The sequence below is a fragment of the Dysidea avara genome, chromosome 9 (genome assembly GCF_963678975.1).
Source record: "Dysidea avara chromosome 9, odDysAvar1.4, whole genome shotgun sequence".
Taxonomy (NCBI): domain Eukaryota; kingdom Metazoa; phylum Porifera; class Demospongiae; order Dictyoceratida; family Dysideidae; genus Dysidea; species Dysidea avara.
In genome coordinates, this window is record NC_089280.1 from 31,633,356 (window position 1) to 31,659,453 (window position 26,098).

Here is a 26,098-nt window from a genome sequence, read left to right on the forward strand (position 1 = left end):
TTACATCGTTTAAACACGATTACAAATTAAAGGCCTTGCTGACAGAAACTTCTTGATTTTTATTTGAGGTCAATAGGTGATTTCATCCTAAGTTACGATAATTTATATTAGCCAAGAAGTTCTATGAAGTTTATTGCTCATTGGTAATTTATGCCCAAAGGGCAACAAATTTACAACTACTTAAAGTGCTCATAACTTTGTGGTGAAATGAGCTATTCACTTCAAACAAAAGTCATATTGTTTCTTAGATCAACACCTTTAATTTGAAACCATGTTTTAATAGTGTAAAATACTGTTTCAGGGAGACAAAGATAAAAGATGATAAACTTTCAATGCAAAACTGGCTATAAAGGTAGCCTAAGGCCAAACATGCAGCTGCACTATATCAAAAAATAAATATCACAAGGATTACTAATTACGTGGAAGGTTTCATAATTGTATCACAAAGTTCACGAAATGTACACTATGACACTCTTACTAATACTGCCTGCATTGTGAGATGCAAGATAAGCAAACTTTATCATATAGGCATCAATTACAACATTGCTGATACAAATTAATTGTGATACTGGTATATACAGTAATGTATTTTCGGTTGGCATGGATTAGTCAATTAGGTAAACCCAATTAATCTTTAAAAGGAAATTATATAATATCTTGGACTATAGTTTTAGACCAATTATTAATCTACACTGTATATGCATACCATCTACAGTCAATGTAGCTCTATTAGACTCCACACTAATTCCCTCCTTGTTAGCCATACAATAATACAATCCCTCATCAGGTGGAGTAGCACTAAATATAGTCAGTGCATTACTGCTCTGTCCTCTTGATCTGGAGGGAACACCACCATCATCACGATGCCATGAGTATGTCACATCATCAACAGATGCTGAACAAGTTAATGTGACATCTTGTAATGCTATAACAGTAGTACTTGATGGGTGAGTGGTGATTGCTACACAAAAAATATTATAGTGATAAATGCTTGATAAAGGCTGAGGACAGCCATGTATGCATACAAAGGGATTTAAACGCTCATGGTATCAGCAATACTAAAATTTATTACTTAAATTAATGCCACTGCATGTGTGTACAGAAAATACAGCATGAAGGAAGCATGTTGAGAGACCAACACAGTAAAGGAAAAGCAATGAAAAGTGTTGTATTACTATCCGAGTGCTATACATACAAGCACGGGAAGAACTTCCAAGTGTCATAATTATCGTATTTTCTACTACTTTTTCAGGGAATTCATATGAGTATTCAACCCACTTTGGTTTTCAGCCATCAGACTATCAGTAAGTGACCGTACAATCTATATCCAGTCACACAACAAAGAGTTATATGAAAGCACGTGGTATGGGTGCCATGTGTTTACTGGGGAAGCAAATGTCAAACTGTCTTTGTCTCATTTAGCAGTATTGGGGTCATTGTGGAACTTTGGGTTCTGCGACCTCTCTCAATGAGACCTGGATAGTCCTCCTGCTGGTTACTAGTCCTGCCCCAGGACTGGCCAAGAAGATTTACCTGCACAAGGCTCAAGTGCCTGAGTTGTGTACAGGCATCCCAGTGCTGGTTTGCCAGGTGACAATACAGTAGCTATGTTTTGCACACCTGCTGTAGGCCTTACTTTGCTCTGAACAGTAACTGTAATAGGCTTTTCTATAAGGATGTGGTACATCTGCTGTCACAATGCAGCTTGCACATGCATGGAAATTGTGCAAATATTTCATACTAGTGCTTAATATAGCGTGCAAAGAGTGGGAAAGAGACAATAATATAGCATGAGGTGAATTGAAGTTGAGTGTCACATTTAATCTCAAGTCCGCTCTTTAAGTGCTATACTTATTGCTTACCATGAGCTGAACAATAGTGCAGAGAACTAGTATAAGCTCAGGCAAACAACACACAAAAACACTATTTGAAACTTAAGGAGTAGTCTGATTTTCCATTGTACATGTCCAAGAACATTCTCTATACCCATTACCGTAAACGATGAAAGTTTGGTGTGACATAACAAATCAGCATGAAAAATAGGTTGGTGAATAAAGTTTGGTGAAAAAATATATTACACAAAGCATAAAACAACTGAGAAGACAATGATCTATATAGTTTGAGCATGCAATTACCAAAGTAGTTGCATATGGTGATTATAGTTTCTAATAAAAATGGAGTAGTAATTCTATGGCTCAGTCACTAATGCAATTACACTAGCTAAAAGTTGTTATGTCTTACCTAAAACAGTAACAGTAGAAACATTTGATCTTGTCCCACCAGCTTCATTGGACACTACACACCTGTACTGTTGTGACTCTTGTAAGTTCCTCACAAATAGTCTTCTGTTATTGCTATTACTAATATCACTCCATTGTCCTCCATTAATATTCCTAGTCTGCCATTGATAAGTAATTGATCCTCTACCAGTTCCCTCACAATTCAGAGTAACACTCATATAAACAGTTGTCAGCTGACTGGTGGGGTGAGTTGTGATAGTGGGTGGGCCTGTAAACACAAATAGATATTACTACAACATATTCACTGTATAAATTTATAATTGTACCATAGACAGTCAGGATAGCAGTGTAAGACGTCACTGATAATGATCCACTCCTCACAGTACACACATAACTACCATTATCACTACTCCTTACAATAGTGATTGTAAGTATACTAGTGCTACCAGTTGATATTGATTGTCCTGTAACATCTCTACCATCACTAGTCCATGAGAATGTCACATCAGATGATACTGATGATGTACATGTTAAACTGACTGATGAACCAACTGGGACTAGTCTGTCTTGAGGATGAGCAATAATTTCTGATGAAAGTATTTTTAACTTTATCATGAATAGTTAATTAATGAACTTACTCAAAACAGTAACAGTAGTAACATTTGATCTTGTCCCACCAGCTTCATTGGACACTACAGACCTGTACTGTTGTGACTCTTGTAAGTTACTCACAACAAGTCTCCTGTTACTACTATTACTAATATCACTCCATTGTCCTCCATTAATATTCCTAGTCTGCCATTGATATGTAATTGATCCTCTACCAGTTCCCTCACAATTCAGAGTAACACTCATACTAACAGTTGTCAACTGACTGGTGGGGTGAGTTGTGATAGTGGGAGGACCTGTGGACACTTGTGTCATCATGTCTTACCTGTTAGGACAATACTCACCATACACATTCACAGTAACACTATTAGACACATCTGATCCAGCCTCATTACTCACTCTACACCTGTACATGTACTCTCCAATAGTCAGTGTTGTATCAGTAGTGTATGATGTTGTGTTATCATTATTAATAATAGTCCAACTACTACCAGAACTCCTTCTCTCCCAGGAATATGTAAGTGTTCCCAGACCAATAGCTCTACAAATGAGAGTGGTGTTTCTCTCCAATGGTATGTCATCACCTGTTGGGTGATCTGTGATCAATGGACCATCATAAGCACCTAAAACATATGAAGCATGTTATCAATTACACTTAATATGTGACCAGGCCTGCAAAATTAAGGCATGCGGGCATACCTCCTGTCACATAACATGTTATATCGCAGTACTGGGATAGAATATTTTCATTCTGTAACTTGTATTGTAAAGCCACCTAAATGTTTAATATGTGTGGAAAATTGCATGGTGACAGAATCATGGAATACAATGTTATGACATATCAAAATTTGAAACAGTAGGCACTTTTTATTTGCCCACATGCCCTTTTTCGCAGGTCCAGTCACATACATAGTTAGAAGAAGATGCTGTGCCGACATGTAGCTATATGTAGAACCAGGCTGCTTGTATGCAATAGTTGTAACATGGGCATGAGAGCTTTGCCTGATTAGTATGCCCAAAAGCCTTACGGCATACATAACAGGCAATAGCCCCATGTTTCAGCTATATATCCTGCACTGGGCGATTAATCACTCAAGCCAACATGAGTGCAACCACTGGATTTATTATATAATGTACATGAAAAATTCAGTTATGGTTCAGCAGCTGATATGTTCTGGCTGCATTTGGCTATGATAAATGGGTAAAACATGGAAAATCTTTGTTACATGAGTTTAATGTTTTAATCAGTGCTATTGAATCATTTATGGCACAATCATGGAGTTTAACAAAATGTTTTCCATCTGAGTGGGTTTCAAATCCAATTTGTACACACCAATCACATGAGCAGTAATCAATCCCCAAAATCAATTTTGGCCTTAATTTCTATATATGAGGGGGCATAGGGAAACGGACCTATAGAGACTTTTTAACTTTTGAGTAAAATTCAGTAAATTTCCGTTTATTGTTAGGTAATTATAGTAAATTACATACATTGGGAAATCACACTTGTATTTAAATTCTTCATAACTATGTGAAACAATTGAGTATTGACTTGAAATTTGAAATATGAATAGCTGGTGAGTTGTAGAATTCTTTGATCAGCATAACTCAAATTCCATGTTAACCACTATAGGTCTCTTTTCCCATGCCCCCTCACATATGATCACTGCCCAGTGTTAGCCCAGGCTACATTCAGTTGTTGCCAGGGCAAGTCACCAACTGGGCTACATTGAGAATGTGCAGCCCAGGTGGCTTCTTTGATCTGAGGTGTGAAAGTTTTACATAATCTTGTGCATTTATTCAAAATATTATTACATTCTGGTGTATGTTCAGTTAAATATGCACTAGTAATAGCATGGGTAGCAGTGAAATTTGGGATAAATACTACGAGTGTTGCATTGAAAATGGGTAAAATTTCATGAGACGAAGCCTAGTGAAATTTTTCACAAGGCGAAGCCAAGTGAAATTTCCATTTTCAATACAACAAGAGTGGTATTTATCCCAAATTTCATTGCTATACCCATGCCATTCCCAGTTAATACCATACTCCCTGCATATATGCATGCTGTGCATTAGCGTTGCTGCGTACGCAATTTGTCACTATGTACTAAACACGCATCAACACTAATTGGCGCTATATTGTTAACATAAATTCTAGCCAATGAAATTGCAATTACAACTTTTTCACTGCTACCAATGAAATATGGGATAGATTTCACTGCTACTATTGAGACGTTTGTATGGGCAGTGAAACAGGTATGGTATAAGCTCAAAACAAGACATGTTTTTAAAACTACTTTTGGCAACTCTTGATATGCCTAAAAGTTACCAGTTTTGGCAAATTATGTAATAAAGTAATTGATTATTGCCAAAATTGGCCACAACCATTAGAAGTCTCTGAATTGCTAAATTTGGTAACCCGAGGATTTCCAAAGGCTACTTTCAGTTGCTGCTAATTTAAGAAACTCTCTAATTGGTAGCCAAATGGCATCCTTTGACCTTGCCATTTTAGAAACATGTGCACAATTATAGTATGCCATAGACCTTTTGATTGGGGATTTAAGTTTCCTCTATTGGCAATAATGTATAATACAAGTATAAGAAGTTTTGAAGTTTGATCATAGAAATAACAAGTTGATGTTATGCTATAATTATACATCTAAAAACTATACACCCATGCAGCTAAATCCCATTCCGACTAAATAGGCAATTAATCAACCATGTACATAATTTAGCTTATATTCATGCTATTAGTTAGCTAAATAATTAGATTTGTAAAAACTGTAATTTATCATATTTTGTAATTCAGGAATTATTTGGTAATTACGTTGCTATGCACTGCTAAGGAAGCATGCAAATTAAACACAGAAGTATCTTCTCAACTGTTTTGTAGTGTATCTATCATGTTTTCTCATGAGAATTGTTTTGAGAAAGCCTTGAGGCTGCCCTTCATGTTCATTTGCATAAGTACGGAACACATTCTCTTTCAGATTTCTTATTTCTGGTAGCCTACAAAGCCAGGTATGTTGTTTTTCAGCTGTTTTATTCCCATATAGCCTGTTGTGAAATGCATTCAACTTTTGAAGCTGGCACAAATAAACTACCTCACAACAAAAGCTTATCTGCCAGGAAGGTTTATACTGGTTCTGTGCAGCCTTCATTTCACACATGAAGGCTGCTTTTGACACAAAATTGTTTGTTCACGTTGGTGAAATGACATGGACACACACACACATACACAACCTGTTGCAGGGTGTGTGCCCAAGTGAAACAGGGAACACCTGAACAGGCCCGTAGCCAGGAATTTTGAAAGGGAGGTTCTTTTTGACCAAAAGTGGACCTTTACTTGCATGATGATTAATAAAGGTACTGAGACTGGGTGTGCAAAGCACACCCAATCTAGGGGGGTCTGGGGGCATGCCCCCCCCAGAAAATTTTTTGAAAACAGATACTAAAAGGTTGAATTTAGTGGCATTTCAGTCAATAAAAATAACAATTTTTTTAGGTAAGCTGAAGACCAGCTGTATGAATGATATCTGGAAAAATATCTCTACTGCTACTGTAATTATACCATCTGCACATGCATGTGTCTAAATATAATATATTGGAATGTCACAATGAATAAGAATGGGAAAGATTGAGCACTCTGCCATGATCAACAGGGGAAGTGTAGCAGAACAAAGGGTGTCTTAAACAATGAAATTTACACATTGCATGGAGTTGAAGCATGGATGCTATTCGTGGGCTCTGCATGGAGGGGCTTGTCCACCAAAATCTTATATTTTAATGAAAGCTCGGTTTAGACAATCTACATGTAAATTAAGTAGCTTTTAAAAGAAAATGTAATTGTGACTGTTCTATTAGAGTGATTGTTCTATTAGAGTGGTTGACTGCTCTATTAGAGTATCTCGATCTTGCATTGCATTTAATGCAAGCACTGAATGAGTTACTCAGAGCACTTATTTTAGCTTCTTATTATAGTGGTATCTAGTAAACTGTAGCTAATGGACTTTTGCTCCTGAAAATTTGGACTTGTATACTAAAATTGTGGACCTTTTTGCTAAAATTGTGGACCTTTTACTGAAATTGTGGACCTTTTTTCCAAGAGGGCGGTTCTTCAGAACCCCCCGAACCCCCCCCCCCTGGCTACGGGCCTGCTGAAGATATACCAGTGGACATTAAATCCCTATACACTTAGCTGAATTAAGGATTAAATGTCCACAAGTATACCTTTGAGTGTAGGCAACCTCTCTTGTTTCACTACTTTTATTTCTATGATCCCTAATCAAATTCTTAATTTTTCCTTATACTTGTTTGTTCACTTTTTGCAAAATTATTATGACTGGTGAACCCAAGCATGCCGTATATATTAGAATGGAGCCAGGCTTATTGTTTCATCTGAATGCATGCCCCAACTATAAATTACTGAAATAGTAAAATGGCCATTATGCTCCGTTTTCAGCTACCTGTATGTTCAGCACATTACACAGTGTTACAAATGAAGAAAACCAGAAGAAGGCCTAGGACCTCTGCAATCAACCAGTCACAATGGAAAACTTGGACAACATTCCCATCAGCCTCATGTGGCTCTACTGCAAATCGACATCTTGCACAGTTGGCAAAGATAAATGGAGCACAAAGGGGAGGACACAGGTAAGTCCATTAAGCATGCATTGTATGTACTGTGATATGCCAAAAGGCACCAGTAGGGCTGAAGCAATGCCAAACAGTGAAAAATCAAGAGCATAGCCTTAGCTTCCAACGAGTTATGTTTGTCTGAAGGCATTGGTTGGTCAGGCAGTCAGTCAGGCAGTTAGTCAGTAGAAACTCCATTTAATAAAAGTTTTTAAAATTTCGTAGCAACTTTTTGGAAGCATTTCAGGTTGTACTGAAGGCACTTTTATGCCCACCAATAATGCCAAGGCACCATGAAGATATTGTGAGGCTGGTTTTAGGGCAATAATTGTGGCCAGAAAGCCCATATCTTCATGATCATTAATATACAGTACAATACACAAGTACTTTTATTTTGGCTTGCTTCACACTTTTCATTATCTAATCCAATCCTTACCTAGGAGATTTGCTATTAGGATTGGGAAATTACCAGTAATGTTAGAAACTATACTGATAGGGTTAGTTATATTATGAAACTTTTAAAATTCTTTAACAGCTAGGATATCATTGTTTGGATTTGAGAAATGCCTGCAATTTTCTTTGCTAATAAATATATTACACCAACATACTTGGGTTTACTATAATCTAAACCAAAACAGCCCAGCTGTAAAAAAGAGTGCGGCCCCCAAGGTGAAAAAAGATGTGACATCCAAGGTGGCAGCCAAGAAATCGCTGTGATGGCAGGTTAATGGCAAAAATTTTAATTACGAAAATTCAGGTGAATTTGTGTTGCCTCCTCCACTAGGATTCGGCACCAACTTCACCTGAATTGTCGTAATTAAATTTTTGCCATTAACCTACCATCACAGCCATTTCTTGGCCGCCAACTTGGATTTCACATCTTTTTTCACCTTGGGGGCCACACTCTTTTTGTACAGCTTGGCTGTTTTGGTTTAGATATCACTTCTTTTTGTATTGCAAGTCACAAAGCTGGCCATATGGCTTTGATGCTGTTTCCTTTTAACTCGTAAGGAATTATGGAACAAAGGAAGTAATTGTGTGTATAGCTTTTGTCTGATGAAATATTTGTATATTTAACATTGAATGATGATTATCACATACTGTAGTTAATAAGGTGACTTCTTACATAACTGAACTGTAGCTGAAACTCTCATTGTGTCTAGCTGAACTCTTTTCAGGGTGATTTGTTTCTAGCTGAACTCTCTACAGGATCATTTATTTCTAGCTGGAACTCTCTACAGGGTGATTTGTTTGCAACTGAGCTCTCTACATGGTGATTTCTTTGTAGCTGAACTCTCTGCAAGGTGACTTGTTCAAGCTGAACTCTCTACAGGGTGGCTGAATTCTCTACAGGGTGATTTGCTTGCAACTGAACTCTCTACAAGATGATTTGTTTCTAGCTGATCTCTCTATAGTGTAACTTGATTGTAGCTGAATTCTCTACAAGATGGTTTCTTTGTAGCTGATCTCTCTACAGAGTGACTTGTTTCTAGCTGATCTTTCTACAGGGTGACTTGTTTCTCTGGATGACTTGTTTCTAGCTGATCTCTCTACACGGTGACTTGTTTCTAGCTGAACTCTCTATAGGGTTATCTGTTTGTAACTGAACTCTCTACAGGACGGTTACTCTGTAGTAGGCTTGAGCCTATTATGCTCCAAAATTTACCTATTATGCTTTTTGGCATTTCCCCAAATTTGTACCTATTATATATATGCTTATTTTTATGCTTTTTAGTTGAGCATTATGCTTCTTGTTTTCATGTAGAGAACAGCTACTGAACGTGAATCTTACAGTGACAGATGGATTGGTGATCTCAATGTGAATAATAATGAACCACAACATAGTTCATTTACAATAACTTATTAATCATGTTTCTTTACAATGTCAGAATTTCCTTGTAGTTAATATAATACCAAGTGATATTTGTTATTATTGTGATCGTTTGTTATATTGTAGCATTTGAGATTGTGAAATACTCACCAGGATACTCTTTCACACGCTGGTCTGGTTTTATGTCTTTGAATTTCTTCCAGCAGAAGAATGTTTACTTTTAGGTGGGGGGTTTACCACTACTTTTCTTTTCCTAGATAAATCCTATAGTCTGGGTGCTTTCAGTACGCTTAAAAGTGATACAGCTGAGGTTGAGGAGTTCCTATCTTCATTAATAACCTCACTGCAGTCCTTGATCACGGAAGCTACTACTCCACAATCCTGGTCTTCGCTAACATTATCGTCATCATCACTTCTATACTCCGAGTCAGACGTATCAGACAGTATGCATGCTGCTACTAAGCTAGCCTGGCACTCCGCCATGCCTCGCCGTATGGCACGTGGCTGCAGGCGTTAGCTTTACTAATATTTAGATCCCACAATCAATAACTTTCTCTCAGTCACGTGCCTAGAAGATTGGTCCTACATTCAGTAAACAGTAGTGAATCATTTCAACTTGTTGTCAGAATAACTTCTACATCTAAACAGGTTAGCCACCAACTTTGTGATTGTTGTAATTTCTACTTATTGTGGCAAAAATTCCCCCGTTATACTGTTTGTTTACAATCGCACGCATGTGTTTACAAGATAGTCACCACCTATTTGACTTGGAATTTGTGTCTTGTGGACTGTTAAATGTAGTTTTAATCATCATGGGTTAGTGGCTGTACAAATGACAGCTGTTATGAATTGTTTATGTGGACAAAGGTTAGAAGTGATGAGCTGCCTAGGGGAAAACAACTCACAAGTAGCAAGGCAAACACAGCAATGTTTGTGAGGCTATCTACTGTTGAACAACCTGTAGAAAACAGGAGAATTGGCTACATAAGCAATGGTAGGTTGGAAGAGTGTTTGCAAATGAAAGTACACTCAATTTCAGGCTTAATTGACTGACATATAAATTGTATTTAGAAATTTGGAGCTTTGTAACCAGCTGTCAAGTGTTTAACATGTTACACTGCACAGGAACAAGTGGATAAGACCCATCAAAGTGGATAGAAGTTGTTAGCTATCATTTATGTAATGTACCCAATGAAGCTTGTACGTCATTGGGTACATTGCTGGATAGCAGGAAGCAAACTACAGTAGCTACAGCTGAGCCCAGTGGCACCAAGATTATTCTATTGACCTTTGTTACATTAATAATGAAGCAATTGTCCTATTAAATTCATTTTGTGTTGTGTTTAAAGAATTAAAATACTTGAGTGATTGTTTTATTAGAAATTGATTTGAGTGTATTTCAAAAATCACACATAAGACTTACTTGAAATTTTGGTGGAATTACAATTAGTACTGGTAAACTATTTTGTACTATTGGCAGGATTTAGTTTTGAATTGTGTGTAGATGCCAAGCAAACTACTTTAAACAGGATGATAATTGATGTAGGCAAGTTATTGAGTGGCTGATAAATGATGTTGACAAACGATAATTGATGCCTTACACCACTGCCTTTGGCCAGATGCTGCTGATGAATGCTACTGCCTTGAACGCTGGTACATTGTGTACACCTAGAGTATTAAATTGTTTTTCACTGGGTATAAAAAGTTTGTGTATATAATGAGATTCCTGTAGGTTGGCACACAACTAGGTTGATAATTGATTGCTTACGCTATGTGTTGATTTAAAGTTCATCACAGGTATCAGTATATCAGTTATTCATTTGAAAGGTTCACAAATGTTGATATTACTATGTTTCTAATATAATTTTCCTTCACATATAAAATGCTGCATCCTTATGACCATTTTGGTACTTATATGTTGTGTATGCATAAATGTATAATTTACCAAACACATTTAGGCTAGCAATGTTTGAGATCACTGACAATGATTCACTCCTCACGGTACATGTGTAACTACCAGAATCATTTCTCTGCACATCACTAATTGTTAGTATACTTGTGTCACCAGTAGATGTTGATTGTCCTGTAACATCTCTACCGTCACTAGTCCATGAGAATGTCACATCAGATGATACTGATGATGTACATGTTAAACTGACTGATAAACCAACTGCTAATACTTTGTCTTGAGGATGAGTGGTGATTTCTGAAAGAGTATACAATTCAAATATGAATTTAATCATATAATTTTGCATAGCAGTATATGCAACCAGATTTGTGAAAAGGGGTCTTCCACACACATCTAATTCTATGAACTTGGAAGACCATAACTTTGTGTTCAAGAAAGATGCAAACCTGAAATTTTCTCTGTCTATTAACCTATGTTGATGCTCACCTATGACCAAATTTCAAGTCAATAATTTTTTCCAATCACAAGTTATGAATTGTCAAAGTGCGTAAATTGAATGTGCGTGGAAGACCCATTTTTGCAAATCCGGTCACATATTTTAATTATTTTCATGCCTCTGGGTGGCGTTACCAATTATGCAGTATAAACACTTACAGAGTTACAGATAAAATGCAAATTTCAAACTAGATGTTAGATCACTTCAAGCAGAAATCAATGACTATAGCAGTTCATATATGCATTCTTATTTATGAAGGGGTTGTAATAAAACATCTAATGTACCAAATTGGTTACTTATAACTTTATTATATACCTTCATCAGCATAATTTTATAGCGTTCAATTCATGTGTTATAAGTATCGTATACATAGTTGTAAGTTTTTGCATGCAGTAACTTGTGTACATGTTATTCGTACATACATATATTAGTATTGGGCAGTATTGAAACATTATAAATGGTGGGGCAGGAAAGTTCAAACCCTAGCTGCTATTTAATGGAGTTTAACTAGTTAAACTAGGTTAATGTTGCAGTCGAGCATGCGCGAGTGTATTATGATAGTGACTAACCCAAAGCTCTACCATGACTGGAGGGAAAATTGGGCAGGTGCACACATGAGAAGGGTTGGCAAAAATTGGAGAATAACACTGCACATGTGTTACAAGATAAAGGTGAGTGGAGAGGTGTTAGAACACACGGTGCTGCATGGCATAGTGAATCTTGATAAAGGCATGAGCAACATGTACAGGAGAACTCATGGTCACCTCATTTCATAGTCACCATATGCACTTTAGCTGTAGTTTTTTTCTCACTGTCTTTTAGAACTATGCAAGGTCACAACTGTTTATATTGGGTATGTAGAACTAGATCGAACCATCCCTAGCAGATCCACTCCAGAGCGGTTCAACATGGTTCAGTTTGATACAAGCGGTTCAATATGGTTCAGTTCGATGCAGCAAACATTTACACCAACCTGGAAATAACTTTAATCTGAGGACATTCTTTGCGGTGGGTGTGCAGGAATATCCCAGATGTTTTATGGTTTCTATGGCTTGGAGGGAAAGGCAGTTTCCTTTCTTTGACATGCAGAAATTCTTGTGGCTTCAGAGAATGTTAGAATCCCCAAGTATTTCTACCAGCGTTGAAACTGGGTCACTACTGCTGACCTGGATGACCCACTGACCTGGATAGCAATCCGGGTCAGACCCGGATTGGACCCAGATTACTTAAAGCCGAGGCGTGCGATAAGAGCTATGTTTCAGCTAGTCTCAAGCCAGAGCGAGCGAGACTACGTTTTGAGCGTTCAATTCGTGTTGAGTAAACAGGGGCAGATCCAGACTTTTAAAAAGGAAGGTTCCACTTTGGAATTACAACTTCAGCCTAGCTGTAGGTTGAAGACCAAAAAAAAAAGGTCATCACCTACTGACAATAGCTACCCTTCACCATAGATACCCTCAGTTTCATGCTACCATAGATTATATATTCCCTACCCCGGATTGGAAACTGGAGGCATTTCTGTATAAAAACTGCAAGCCGTCAGCATTGAAATAATCAACACCTTTTCTTTGATTACTATGGTTTCGTATTACCGATGGAGAAGAGGATAGGAAAAGCAGTTTGGCATCTTAGTTGCTGTATTTGAAGGATTTCCAATCATGGTAAGTTCAATCCAGTTGTGTTACTGAAAAATGATCGTTGAAAATCCCAGATCAATGCATGCATCTATCCATTTTGTTTACTGAATCGCTATTTGTCGTACCCTGAAAGTTAGGAGGTTTTAGAGCTCTGAGGAAGTGTCCAAATCCCCTGTAAAGTATCCCAAGTAGCAACTAAATCAATTTCACGTCTTTCTGACTAGGTAAAGTCCATACAAAGTTCATTTTCAGGGGAAATTATAGCAAAAGACTCTTCCAATTTGCGATTTGCAATGCCAAAGTTTGGAGGTTTTAGGGCATTTTCTAAGAGGTTATTGCTGGATTTGTCGTGTATTTCTAGGAATTTAGGTCTATAGGAACGGTTCACATGAATTTATTGTCTGGTATCCATAAGCAGTAGAGTGAAATACTCATGTTTGTAAACTCTGTAAAATTTTTATACTCAGTAGTTGTCTATGCACATTTTACTGCAGTATTTCTTTATTTAATGACAGGAAAGTCAGCAGGTTGAGTCTTCAAAGCAGATAAAGTCCAAACTGAAGAGATTGGCAGTGTACGTCCATACTAGGAATCTTGGTGGTCACCATCTAGCTAGTGTCCATGCTGGCATTGTCTCATCAATGCACCGATTAAAGTAATCTTCACAAAGATCTCATAGGACCATGGCAGTCTAATATGTGAAGTTATACACTTTCTTTGTAAGCATATTCGAGAAAAGGATGATTGTTACTGGAACCACCAGCCTATAAACTATGACTACAGCTATTTTGTGTAAATAATATAAGATTACTGAATTGTGGTATGGGTTTGCTGCTGGCAGCTTGTAACTATTGGTTTCTATTGAAGTGACTATACTGTGTAGATGGCTGATAGTTACTGGGCAGTGTTATACATGTATAAGGAATACAATTGTTTGATGTAAAAATGTCGTAATTTATAATTGAGATGTGATTTTATGTGTGACAATTCTAGTAATGATTTGATGCTAGTTATTTCTTGTCATATGCAAAGCTATAAATCCTTGGCCACATGATCTCTTCAGCCATTGTGTATTCTTTGCTATCATCCAAACACTTGCAAACCAACTGTTCCATATGCCGGAGACATACTACGTATTATTGTGTCTTTAAAATGGGTAGTCTATCTGTCCCTAACTATACCTTTTTCTCCTGTTTGTACACATGCAGTTAGTTATAGTGGCACTGCTTTTCTATACACACTTGTAGCAGCTCTCTAACATTGAACTGATAGCAGCCATGCAGGCTCTGACTGTCACCGTACATTTGTGCAGCAGGTACAACTCACATCGATCAATTGATGCTTCAAAACTATACCAAATCATCATGAGTCATGGCTGCATTTTATAAAATCCCAACAAATGTTGAGGATCAATTAATCTAGTCTAGGAAAACCCACACAAATCATGTTTATTGTGTTCAATTCTCTGCGCAGTATTTTACATATTAGCAGCATAACACAGCATACTGAAGTGCCTTCATATTATCTCAGTGATCGTTCCAAGCTGCAAAAGAATGTCAGTAACTCAATAAGATGCTGTTAGCAATTACAATAAAAGATGCAAAGCTTGCAGTGATGTGTCATGCTGTACAGCGTGATCCACTGCAAATTGCTCTTTCACCTACAAGTAATGAAACAATACTGATGTACAATTAAGGTAAGATTACTTACAGATCAGCAATAATAAAAGTTCTGAAAGTGTAACTATACATAGATGCATAGGAGGTGGAGACAGGGGAGGGTTTAGGCCCCTATTCGGTGATTATTAGTTTCTCATCCGGCCTTTCTAATTATTATGATGCGGGCGGGAGGGTATTACCATTATGCCATTATTTTATAATATTAATACACTGATGTACAGACCTTGTCCAAATTGTCTTTCTTTCTTACTACAAACATTTCCTTCACCAGCTGATTCTACTTTTCGTGATCGCCAAGACGCCAACTGTTTTTCGACAGTCAACTGAAAGCCTGCTTTGATGAAGTCGATAGAGCACGATTGCAACTGGCACTGTAGCAATTTGCTAAGGAAAACAACAGTTCTCCTGGTGATATATAGCGCATTGTAGCCAGGGGCGGAGGAAGTAGTTGATATGAGGGGGGGGCTGGACTGACCCAAGCTTATCTCTAGTTTGGTAGCTAAGGTGAGACCAAAAAGAAAGAAAAAAAAAGGTCACAACCAACTAACAATAGCTTTCCACCTCACCAGTTACCATTTCTAGCTGATAAACTACATAAAAAGCCTAGCTTACATAGCTCGCTACACAGTGACTACTTTATTAGATTAACTACTCTATTAGAGTATCTCGATCTTTATCACGGTTTTCAGCCCCACTCCAAGAAAGATAATTTCGGTGTGATATCATTCTGAGGGGGGGGACTAAGCCCCCTAGCCTCCCCTTTCCGCCGCCTATGATTGTAGCGTTCATCAACAAAAATTATAACAGTTTGGTATCACGTGTTCTTCTGAGCATGCGCAGAGTAAATAGTGGCTTACCATGCAGTAGCCTAAGAAGGATGCGGGCGGTGGATGAGAAACTAATAATCACCAAATAGGGGCCTTATGGACACTGCAAGAAAGATCGAGACACTCTAATAGAACAGTCAGGATCTAGATATTCTAATACAGCAGTCACAGTATTCAGAGCAGTGTAGCAAGCTACTTAGTGTGTATGTGTAGTTATAAATAAGGAGATATAATTGGTGGAGAGCAGCTGTTGTCAGCAGGCTGTGACCTTTTTTTTGGTCTTCAACTTACAGCTGGCCTGGCCCCCCACTCTTTGGCCTGCTCCACCGCCCCTGCATAGATGCAGTATACAGAATCATTTTAAGCCAGATATAAAATGTGACTATAATGAGTGCACTTACTGAATAGCTAGCTAGCTGTTCAGTGAAAGGCCTGGTGAGTAATGCAAGTTAAGCACCAGGTGGGTAAGGACTACAAATCCATTGTTACATGACCTGTGACCTGTGGGCGCTACATACGTAGCTCGCGTTCATCATCCATCACTGAGAGTCTTTATGTTCCTCTGCACAATTTCTTCCTGATTTACTGATGAACCGAATTTTCGTTACACTACGCCGTTACACGTTCCACGCTGAGTGAAACTGTTCATTGGTGTTAATTGCCTTGGTTTCCAATCCCGGATAGGGAATATATAATTTATGGTGCTACATACTGCACTTACTAATAAATGGGCGTGGCTGATCGTATGTTTGTAACGCAATAAGTGGGCGTGGCTCACTAAAGAGCCGTTTATAAGCTTCCACGTCGTCAAACGAACAATTTCGTTTCTCACGTGATCCAATCCGTTCAGCCCCACTCGTGGCTCGGAATTCCACTATTTCCACTTTCCCCATTATGTGTGTGTCTTGCTTCCATTGACCAATTTGGTGACCATCTTCTGGAATGTTCCCATGGTCCTATGAGAATTCGTCGCCATGATGCTCTAGTTGACATTGTTTGTCATGCTTTGTCCCAGAGTCACTCAGGAGTTTTGAAGGAACAACGTGTTTCTTATGAAGATAATTCTCGCCCAGGTGATGTGTACCACCCTGATTTTCAGCATGGTCGTCCAGCTTATTTTGATGTGTCTGTTCGTAGCACTACCCAGCCTTCTGGCATTTCTTTTTCTTCTTGTGCTGGGGTAGCTGCAGCAGCTGGTGAGTTAGCCAAGGACCAGAGACATCAAGATGCTGTAAAGGAGGCGGGGTGTGACTTTGTCCCACTTGTTGTAGAAACTTTTGGTGTTTGGTCACCATTTGCGCTTCAAACCCTTCGTTCCATCGCTGAACGCACCACAGCCAGAATTGGTGTGTCAACCAAACAAGCTTGTAAACATTTGTTACACAACTTTCAGTTTCTTTATGGATGAACAATGCCATTATGATTTTACGGTACTGGGCTTTGCAGTGTGAGGACTCTGATTTTCCTTTCCCCAAACCGCTGTTGTAATTAATTGTGTTTGTAGTTTAGTTGTAGAGTAGTTTGTATTGTAGCTGTATTTTGTGCTTTTTCCCTTTATATAACACCAAGAGTAAAAAAAAAAAAACTCCGTTCAGACCCGGATAATTTGTAAACCGGATCGGATCCAGATGACCCAGAGAAAATGTGATCCGGATGACCCGACCCGGTTTCAACGTTGATTTCTACCTCCAGTAAAACACGCTGTATACATCATGTAAAATTGTTGAAAAGCTCAAGGGGGCTATTTGAGAATTAATAGAAGAATCCATGGAACCTTGCACACCTACCAAAACAACTACCATCTGTTGACGGTGGCAACCTGCTCACAACGGGGTAAGCCCTGCTGACCTGGTTAAACTGACAAGCAACATTAAGTACTACATGATAAATTCATCCACATTATTGTCCAGCTTTAACTATACATGGTCACAGCAGTACTATACAATACTCCACTGTAAACACAAGAGGCTTGTACAAAACATGATAATATTATATGTGCAAGTAGGCATTAGAGCTATAACACTGTCAGCTGTTTTCATCTGATCAAGACTCACAGTTGTCAGTTGCACAGCTAAGAAAGTAAAAAGTGTATGCCTCAAACAAATAAGCATGACCTATTACTGTGAGTTATTTACATGAAGTAATGGTATTGCAATTGTCACTGCAAGTCACTTTATGTTAACACCTCAGCTCATGGATGTACATATGACAAGCTTTCAACTTGATATCACACACCAACAATAATTGTATTCATACTAATTTGGGCATGTGTGACAACTTCCTTGGCATGGATTTGCCTCATAATTGGTGAGCCATATATATAATTATGCTCGCTATTTCTTACCTCGCCTATGTTTTTGCCGTAATGACTACCAGAATAGTCACCTAATACCACCTTAGCCCAACCACAAAAAAGCCTTAGAAGTGTATCTGGAAGAAGTATAGTAAATATAGAGTACTATAAAAAAGAACTGCAACATGCTGTTTTGTTTGTCTTATTACTAAAATATTTTTAGGGGTAAAAACTGCATAGCATTCCATCCTATGTTGTCTCCAAGTCCATGATCTACTTTTGTGCATGAATTGCAATGATAACATTTATGTAGTTTGAAGTCGTTTTGGTTCTTGTAGGTACATTTTGTTTAGTACTGTGTAACATCAAGCACCAAAAGTACCTTTCTCATGCACACACACACACACACACACACACACACACACACACACACACACACACACACACACACACACACACACACACACACACACACACACACACACACACACACACACACACACACACACACACACACACACACACACACACACACACACACACACACACACACACACACACACACACACACACACACACACACACACATATATTTGTGACTGGGCCTGTGAAAATAGAGCAGTGGGCACATGATTTTTGCCTACCTTTTCAAATTTCCATCACTCGTTACTTTTATACCATTGTGCTATGGCAATGCACTTTTCAGCTCTTAATCAGAAGTTAATTGGCTTTATGATGTAAGTCACAGAATGTAAATATGCTGTTCCAGTACTGAGATATGAATTGTAGTGTGACGAGGTGTAGTTTGTGCCCATATACCCTGTTTTCGTAGGCCCGGTCACATATATATATATATATATATATATATATGGGCATAACAGATTCATAAACAAGTACATAAACTAGTGTAATACAAGAACAAAGATCACTGAAAGAGCTAAAGAAACAAGAGTCAAAAATTAAAGTTATCTTGCATGAACACTATAGAACAGAATCTGGATCACATACCCATGATACAATTATTTTTATATCTTGATTCACAAAAAAACAAGTAAAATTCTCCATTCAAAAACAACTTGGCTATTTAAAAAGGGGTATGTTCATGAAAGTAAAAGTAACTGGCAACTGAAAGAGCTAGCTGATATCTAGAGCAGCCAAGGTACTGAAGTTTTAAAATAGGACCCTTATCATTGACTCTTGTTCTACATTCAGCATTGCTGAGTTCTCAATTATTCTAATTGGTTATTATTAATTTGGTTGCCTATTCAATAGTCAGTGTAGAGAAAAAGGCGGCCAAATTACTAGCCTATAAAATTAAATAGGAAGACTGAGTGTAGAACATGAGTCAATGATAAGGGTTTAATATTAAAACTTCGTTTATTACATTTAGATATACGTATCACCATTCATTCTTGGCAGCTCCAGATATCAGCTCTTCAGTTTGCCAGTTATCTTTACATTAATGGATGTGTCCTTTTTTACAGCCAAGCTGTTTTTGCATGGAGAATTTTACTTACTCAAAATAGTAACAGTAGCAACATTTGATCTTGTCCCACCAGCTTCATTGAACACTACACACCTGTACTGTTGTGACTCTTGTAAGTTACTCACAACAAGTCTCCTGTTATTACTATTACTAATATCACTCCAAAATCTTCTACTAATATTCTCCCATTGATATGTAATTGATCCACTACCAGTTCCCTCACAATTCAGAGTAACACTCATACTAACAGTTATCAATTGACTGGTGGGGTGAGTTATGATAGTGGGAGGACCTGTGGACACTTGTGTCATCATGTCTTACCTGTTAGGACAATACTCACCGTACACATTCACAGTAGCACTATTAGACACATCTGATCCAACCTCGTTGCTCACTCTACACCTGTACATGTACTCTCCAATAGTCAGTGTTGTATCAGTAGTGTATGATGTTGTGTTATCATTACTAACAGCAGTCCAACTGCTACCAGAACTTCTTCTCTCCCAGGAATATACTAGTATTCCTAGATCACTAGTTCTACACATGAGAGTGATGCTTCTTCCCATTGGTACATCACCACCTGTTGGGTGATCTGTGATCTCTGGAGAACCTGTAAAATATTATCTAATCAAAAACAACCAAGCTGTAAAAAAAGGTGCGTCTTCAAATAAGCCATGGTGAAAAAAGATGTGAAATCCAAGGTGGCAGCCAAGAAATTGCTGTGAATGTAAGTTAATGGGAAAAGGCCATGTTGAAAAAAGATGTGAAATTCAAGTTGGCGGCCAAGAAATGGCTGTGATGGTAGGTGACTCGGCAACAAATTCACCTGAATTGTCATTAATAAAATTTTTGCCATTTACCTATATATACCATCACAGCCATTTCTTGGCCACCAACTTGGATTTCACATCTTTTTTCACCATAGCTTTTTTGAGGGCCACACCTTTTTTACAGCTTGGCTGTTTTGGATTAGATACCACTTCTTTTTGTATTTGTATACAACAAAGCTGTCTTATATGTCCAGCTTGGTGTTATTTTAACCTATGTTTTTTTCTTTACTACAGAAAAAGAAGAAAGACATTCAAAGCAGACTTTTTTATATTAACTATTTTTGATTTTATTGGTAATTATACAAATTTTGAATTTTTACATGCCATTTCTTTTCTACAGGATAACTTGTTTGTAGCTAATCTCCACTAAATGTAGCTGACCTCTCTATGGGATAAAATTAGTTTGTAGCTGAACCCTTTACAGGGTGATTTGTTTGCAGCTGAACTCTCTACAGGGTAATTGGACAGGGTGACTTGTTTCTAGCTAATCTCTCTTCAGGGTGATTTGTTTGTAACTAATCTCTCTACTGGGTGACTTGTTTCCAGCTGATCTAACACAGTGATTTGTTTGTAGCTGAACTCTGCTTTAACTGATTTCTCTGATTTGTAGCTGAACTCTCTACAGAGTACTTTGTGAAATTGTAGCTGAACTCGCTACATGATTACTTGATCTCTTTACAGGGTGACCTGATCTCTCTACAGGGTGATTTGTTTCTAACTAATCTCTCTACAGGGTGATTCGTTTTGTATTCTACGGGTAACTTGTTTCTAGCTGATCTCTCTACAGGGTGGCTTGTTTGTAGCTGAACTATCTACAGGGAAATTTGTTTGCAGTTGAACTCTCTACATGCAGGGTAACTGTTTCTAGCTCATCATTCTGTATTGTGATTGATTTATATAACAGAACTCTCTACAGGGTTATTTGCTTTTAGCTCGGGTTGGCTTGAAGTGTAGTTGAACTCTGTACAGAGTGACTTGTTTCATCTACAGAATGATTTGCTTGCAGCTGAACTCCCTACATGATGCTTTTGCTCTAGCTGATCTTTCTATAAGGTAACTTAATTCTAGTTGATGTCATAGCCGATCTTTCTACAATGTGATTTGTTTGCAGCTGATCTCTCTACAAGGTGATTTGTGTGTTGCTGAACTCTTCGCAGGGTAATTTGTTTGCAGTTGAACATGCTACAGGTTAACTTTTTTTCTAGCTGATCTCTACAGGGTGACTTGTTTGTAGCTGAACTCCCAACAGGGTAATTTGTTTGTAGCTGAACTCTCTACAGGGTAATTTGTTTGCAGCTTATCTCTCTACAGGGTGATTTGTTTGTAGCTGAACTCTCTACAGGGTAACTTTCTCTATCTGATCTATCTGACTTGTTTGTAGTTGAATTCTCTGCAGGGTGATTTGCTTGCAGCTGAACTCTCTTTTTCTAGCTGATCTCTTGACAGTGTGATTTGTTTGTAGCTAATCTCTCTAAAGGGTGATTTTTTTGTAGCTGAACTCTCTACAGGGTAATTTGTTTGTAGCTAAACTCACTACAGGGTGATTTGTTTGTAGCCGAACTCTCTACAGGGTACTAGTTTATAGCTGATCTTTCTACAGGGTGAGTTGTTTCTAGCTGATATCACTAGGGTGATTTGTTTTTAGCTGAACTATCTACAGGGTGACTTAACTGCTTGTAGTGCTGAACTCTGTACAAGGTGATTTGTTTGTGGTTGAACTCTCTACAGAGTGAATTTATTTCAAGCTTATCTCCCTACGGGGGTGACTTGTAATGTTTTGAATCGATAGAGCAATTTATTTGTAGCTGCATGGTAACTGTTCTATTAAAGTATCTCAGCAGCTGAATGCTCTTATAGGGTGACTGTTCTATTAGAGTATCTTGATCTCACTTTTGCTACATGTAGTTCGCTTAAAATCATAACTACAGTAAGTGGCTTGTAATCCGATTCTTCTGTACTATTGCAAAGACTTTCTATGATGAATATTCCAGCTACATACCGATCTTCAGCTCATTGCTCTAAGCAGTTTGCATGGTAGGCATGAAAACTAATAGTTTTTATTCATAAACTCAATTGCATAATTGTGACACAGCTTGAGTTTTGTGTCATATCTCCATGGTCTTTACCTTGTTTTGTTTCAAACCACAAAAGGCACTCCTATGATGGTTACTCCATTTACAGAGCAATTTTCAACTCATTTCTTCAATGGGTTTACTGTGTGGGTGTGACAGAAGTTCGACCTTATTTTGCGCAAATAATTGGTCATAACTCCGTACATCTTCATCAGATTCCTACCAAACTTTGTATAGTACTGAGATCTGCTTTAATGAGCCCTTAATGTGTGCCAAATTTCAGCCTGATTGCTGTTTTATGGCAGGTTTTGCAAAGTGTACAAAAAGAAGTAGTAGAAAAAAATGACAAAATTAAAATGACGTTTTGGTTGCTAGTATCTCAGAAATGGCTTGGGAAATTTTATTAAACTTTGGCATGTAGACTCCACTTCCTGGCAGGCAATTCAGTAGCAAATTTGGTTTCAATAGTGTGATGGATCATGGAACTGCAACGTTGTGAAAAATTCGTTTTCTTTCTTCCAGCAGTTGTCAATATACTCACGGTGTGGCGTGCCGGTTTCTTGGGCCTCACGGCACACTTCCATGTGTCTTGATTTTGTACTGTGATCTAGCTATTCCATTACATAGAAGCCTATGAATGCAGGGAGTGAAATCCTGTGAATACAGAAAATGTGAATCTTGAAAACTAAAACTGTTGAAATAATTTAACACCCAGTAATGACTAGATCCCCAGCAATGACTAGATCCCCAGCAATGTGTATAGCTAGTAGGCTAGGCATGCATGAAAACAGACATAACAGCTGGGATATGGAACCTTCTACATTCAACCAAGAGTTCATAATATACACAAGAGTTCTCATAATATACAAATATTATGAACTCTTGATTCAACCTATACTTAAACATTTAACATTTACTTCTCACCAGCTAAGGGATTTATCTGCAAATGCTATCCCACGAGATTAATCTTCAAGTACTTAATATACAGTGCGTATTGACAGTCAGGACAGTCAGAAAACTACCATGTGTTTGATACTCACCATACACATTCACAGTAGTACTATTAGACACAACTGATCCAGCCTCATTGCTCACATTACACCTGTACATGTACTTTCCAATAGTCAGTGTTGTATCAGTAGTGTATGATGTTGTGTTATCATTACTAACAGTAGTCCAACTACTACCAGAACTTTTTCTCTCCCAGGAATATACTAATGTTCCTAGACCACTAGCTCTACACATGAGAGTGATGTTTCTTCCTATTGGTATGTCATCATCTGTTGGGTGATCTGTGATCTCTGGAGGACCTGTAAGTATGTAAGGAGTGGTAAATATAATAATATACTTTGATTGCATACCATAAACAGTCAGGAGAGCAGTGTTAGACATCACTGATAATGATCCACTCCTCACAGTACACGCATAACTACCATCATCACTACTCCTCACACTAGTAATTGTTAGTATACTAGTGTCACCAGTTGATGTTGATTGTCCTGTAACATCTTTACCATCACTAGTCCATGAGAATGTCACATCAGATGATACTGATGATGTACATGTTAAATTGACTGATGAACCAACTGGGACTAGTCTGTCTTGAGGATGAGTAGAGATTTCTGAGAGAAAGCATTTCACTAACATTGTCATAATTAATCAATAAACTTACTTAACACAGTAACAGTAGCAACATCTGATCTTGTCTCACCAGCTTCATTGGACACTACACAACTGTACTGTTGTGACTCTTGTAAGTTACTCACAACAAGTCTCCTGTTATTACTATTACTAATATCACTCCATTGTCCTCTATTAATACTCCTAGTCTGCCATTGATATGTAATTGATCCTCTACCAATTCCCTCACAATTCAAAGTAACACTCATACTAACAGTTGTCAACTGACTGGTGGGGTGAGTTGTGATAGTGGGAGGACCTGTGGACACAAACAGGTCAACACTTACAATAGTACGTATGTCGTGCTGCCAAGTATAACCAGTATGGGTGCAACAGTCAAATGTGTATTTTACAGGAATCAAGAAAATGCCATTTTCATGTACGTATCAAATACTTAAATGGAAATTTGCTTTGGAAGTGGGTACCTCCCATTCCACCCAAATTTTCCCAGCCTGAGATACGTGCCTCAAAGTTTGGTTTGGTATGGTATTTTTCTTCTTAATCTGCTACTAATTCTTTTTTTTCTTTTCACACACTTTAGAAAAATTGTAATAACTCATTTGATGTACTTCAAATTTGGAAGGCATTAAGAGCACATTTAATTTATCAACTCCTTGATTTCTGTCCATTGCCTGCATCCATTTTTGGCTGTCGCATCACTTGTTATGTAATTTTATTAGCAGAATTATGTTAGGAACTATTCCAGCAGCTGTAGAAAAGAATCAAATCTGCAGTCAGTACATTTCACAAATAAAAGATCAAGACACTCTAATAGAATAGTAAGCGAATATTTAATAGCCACCTCTACTGCATACATCATTGATTATATGTGACCGGATTTGCAAAAAGGTACCTTTTCCACACATTTTACATGTCAGCAAACGAAACATTGTAACTTTTGACTCCTTACACCAATTAAGCTGATTTTTATATCAAACTATAACCAGATACTGTGGCTTGTCTCACGGAAATTTCAGACAGTTATATGCCATGATAAAGAAGTTATGAAATTTCAAAGTTCAAAAATTGGGTCAAAATTTGTGTGTGAAAAAGGTACCTTTTCGCAAATCCGGTCACATATATAATGCATAAGCTACTGCTTTGCAACAGAATAGCTATGTACCATGCCTATAAAAGGTAATATGTGACCGGATTTCACATAACAAGGCTTCCACACACACAAAATCAAACTTACGTTTTTACCAGAAATGGATTGCTGGCCTAATACACTATCACATTCCACACTGTACTTCCTTCAGGACTGGCAAGTCTGGTTTCTGTGGCAGCTTTCTTCCGACCCTGTCAAAGCCACGAGTGGGAGATTGGCGCCATTGAATGGCCATGGCTTTGTGATAATGGTGTGTAGTGAGCTGGGACTTCACAGAGAGCTCACCAATAGTGTTCTCGGTCAATTTGGAGTGATTTGAGGGCCATGGAGAGCCCAAACTTGGCCTCTGGATTCCAATCGTCTTCTTACTCCATTTTATACCCGTATATTAAGACCACCATCCACCCCCACCCTCCCACCCTATTACTATCACCTGTGATATTATTACCCACTCGAGAAAAGCTGCCCAAAACAGGGCTAATTTTGGGTATCAGAAATGTATACACCCACTCAGTGATAGCTAGTAAATAGATGCATACTTGGTGCAAATTTTGTTTGCACAGCTGTAGGCACTGGGAAGTTATTACACAATGATTACTTAAAATCGCCATATCTCCTAACGAAGTTTTGTGCGTCGAAGCCGGGTTTTGTCAAATTCAGTCACACATGAATACTTTATAGCCCATATAAAGTGTAACTTACCAATTGACGCTTGAAAACAGGCCCACACTTTATTACCAACCCATGGAACACAAGGAGTAGCAAGAGG

The 26,098-nt window shown here is 38.0% G+C and overlaps 1 protein-coding gene across 1 annotated transcript in view; it reads right to left on the bottom strand.

Annotated features, from left to right (window-relative positions):
- LOC136267673 (hemicentin-1-like) overlaps positions 1 to 26,098 on the bottom strand; it is a 58,583-nt gene that overhangs the window by 20,023 nt on the left and 12,462 nt on the right. Inside the window, exons 7-17 of the mRNA XM_066062820.1 lie at positions 24,214 to 24,480; positions 23,903 to 24,163; positions 23,582 to 23,851; positions 19,980 to 20,249; positions 19,671 to 19,931; positions 11,261 to 11,521; positions 3,194 to 3,472; positions 2,879 to 3,145; positions 2,567 to 2,827; positions 2,242 to 2,508; positions 707 to 961 (exon numbers count right to left, since the gene is read on the bottom strand). Coding sequence (XP_065918892.1) covers positions 707 to 961; positions 2,242 to 2,508; positions 2,567 to 2,827; positions 2,879 to 3,145; positions 3,194 to 3,472; positions 11,261 to 11,521; positions 19,671 to 19,931; positions 19,980 to 20,249; positions 23,582 to 23,851; positions 23,903 to 24,163; positions 24,214 to 24,480 — 2,919 coding nt within the window. The remainder of the gene's footprint in view (positions 1 to 706; positions 962 to 2,241; positions 2,509 to 2,566; positions 2,828 to 2,878; positions 3,146 to 3,193; positions 3,473 to 11,260; positions 11,522 to 19,670; positions 19,932 to 19,979; positions 20,250 to 23,581; positions 23,852 to 23,902; positions 24,164 to 24,213; positions 24,481 to 26,098) is intronic.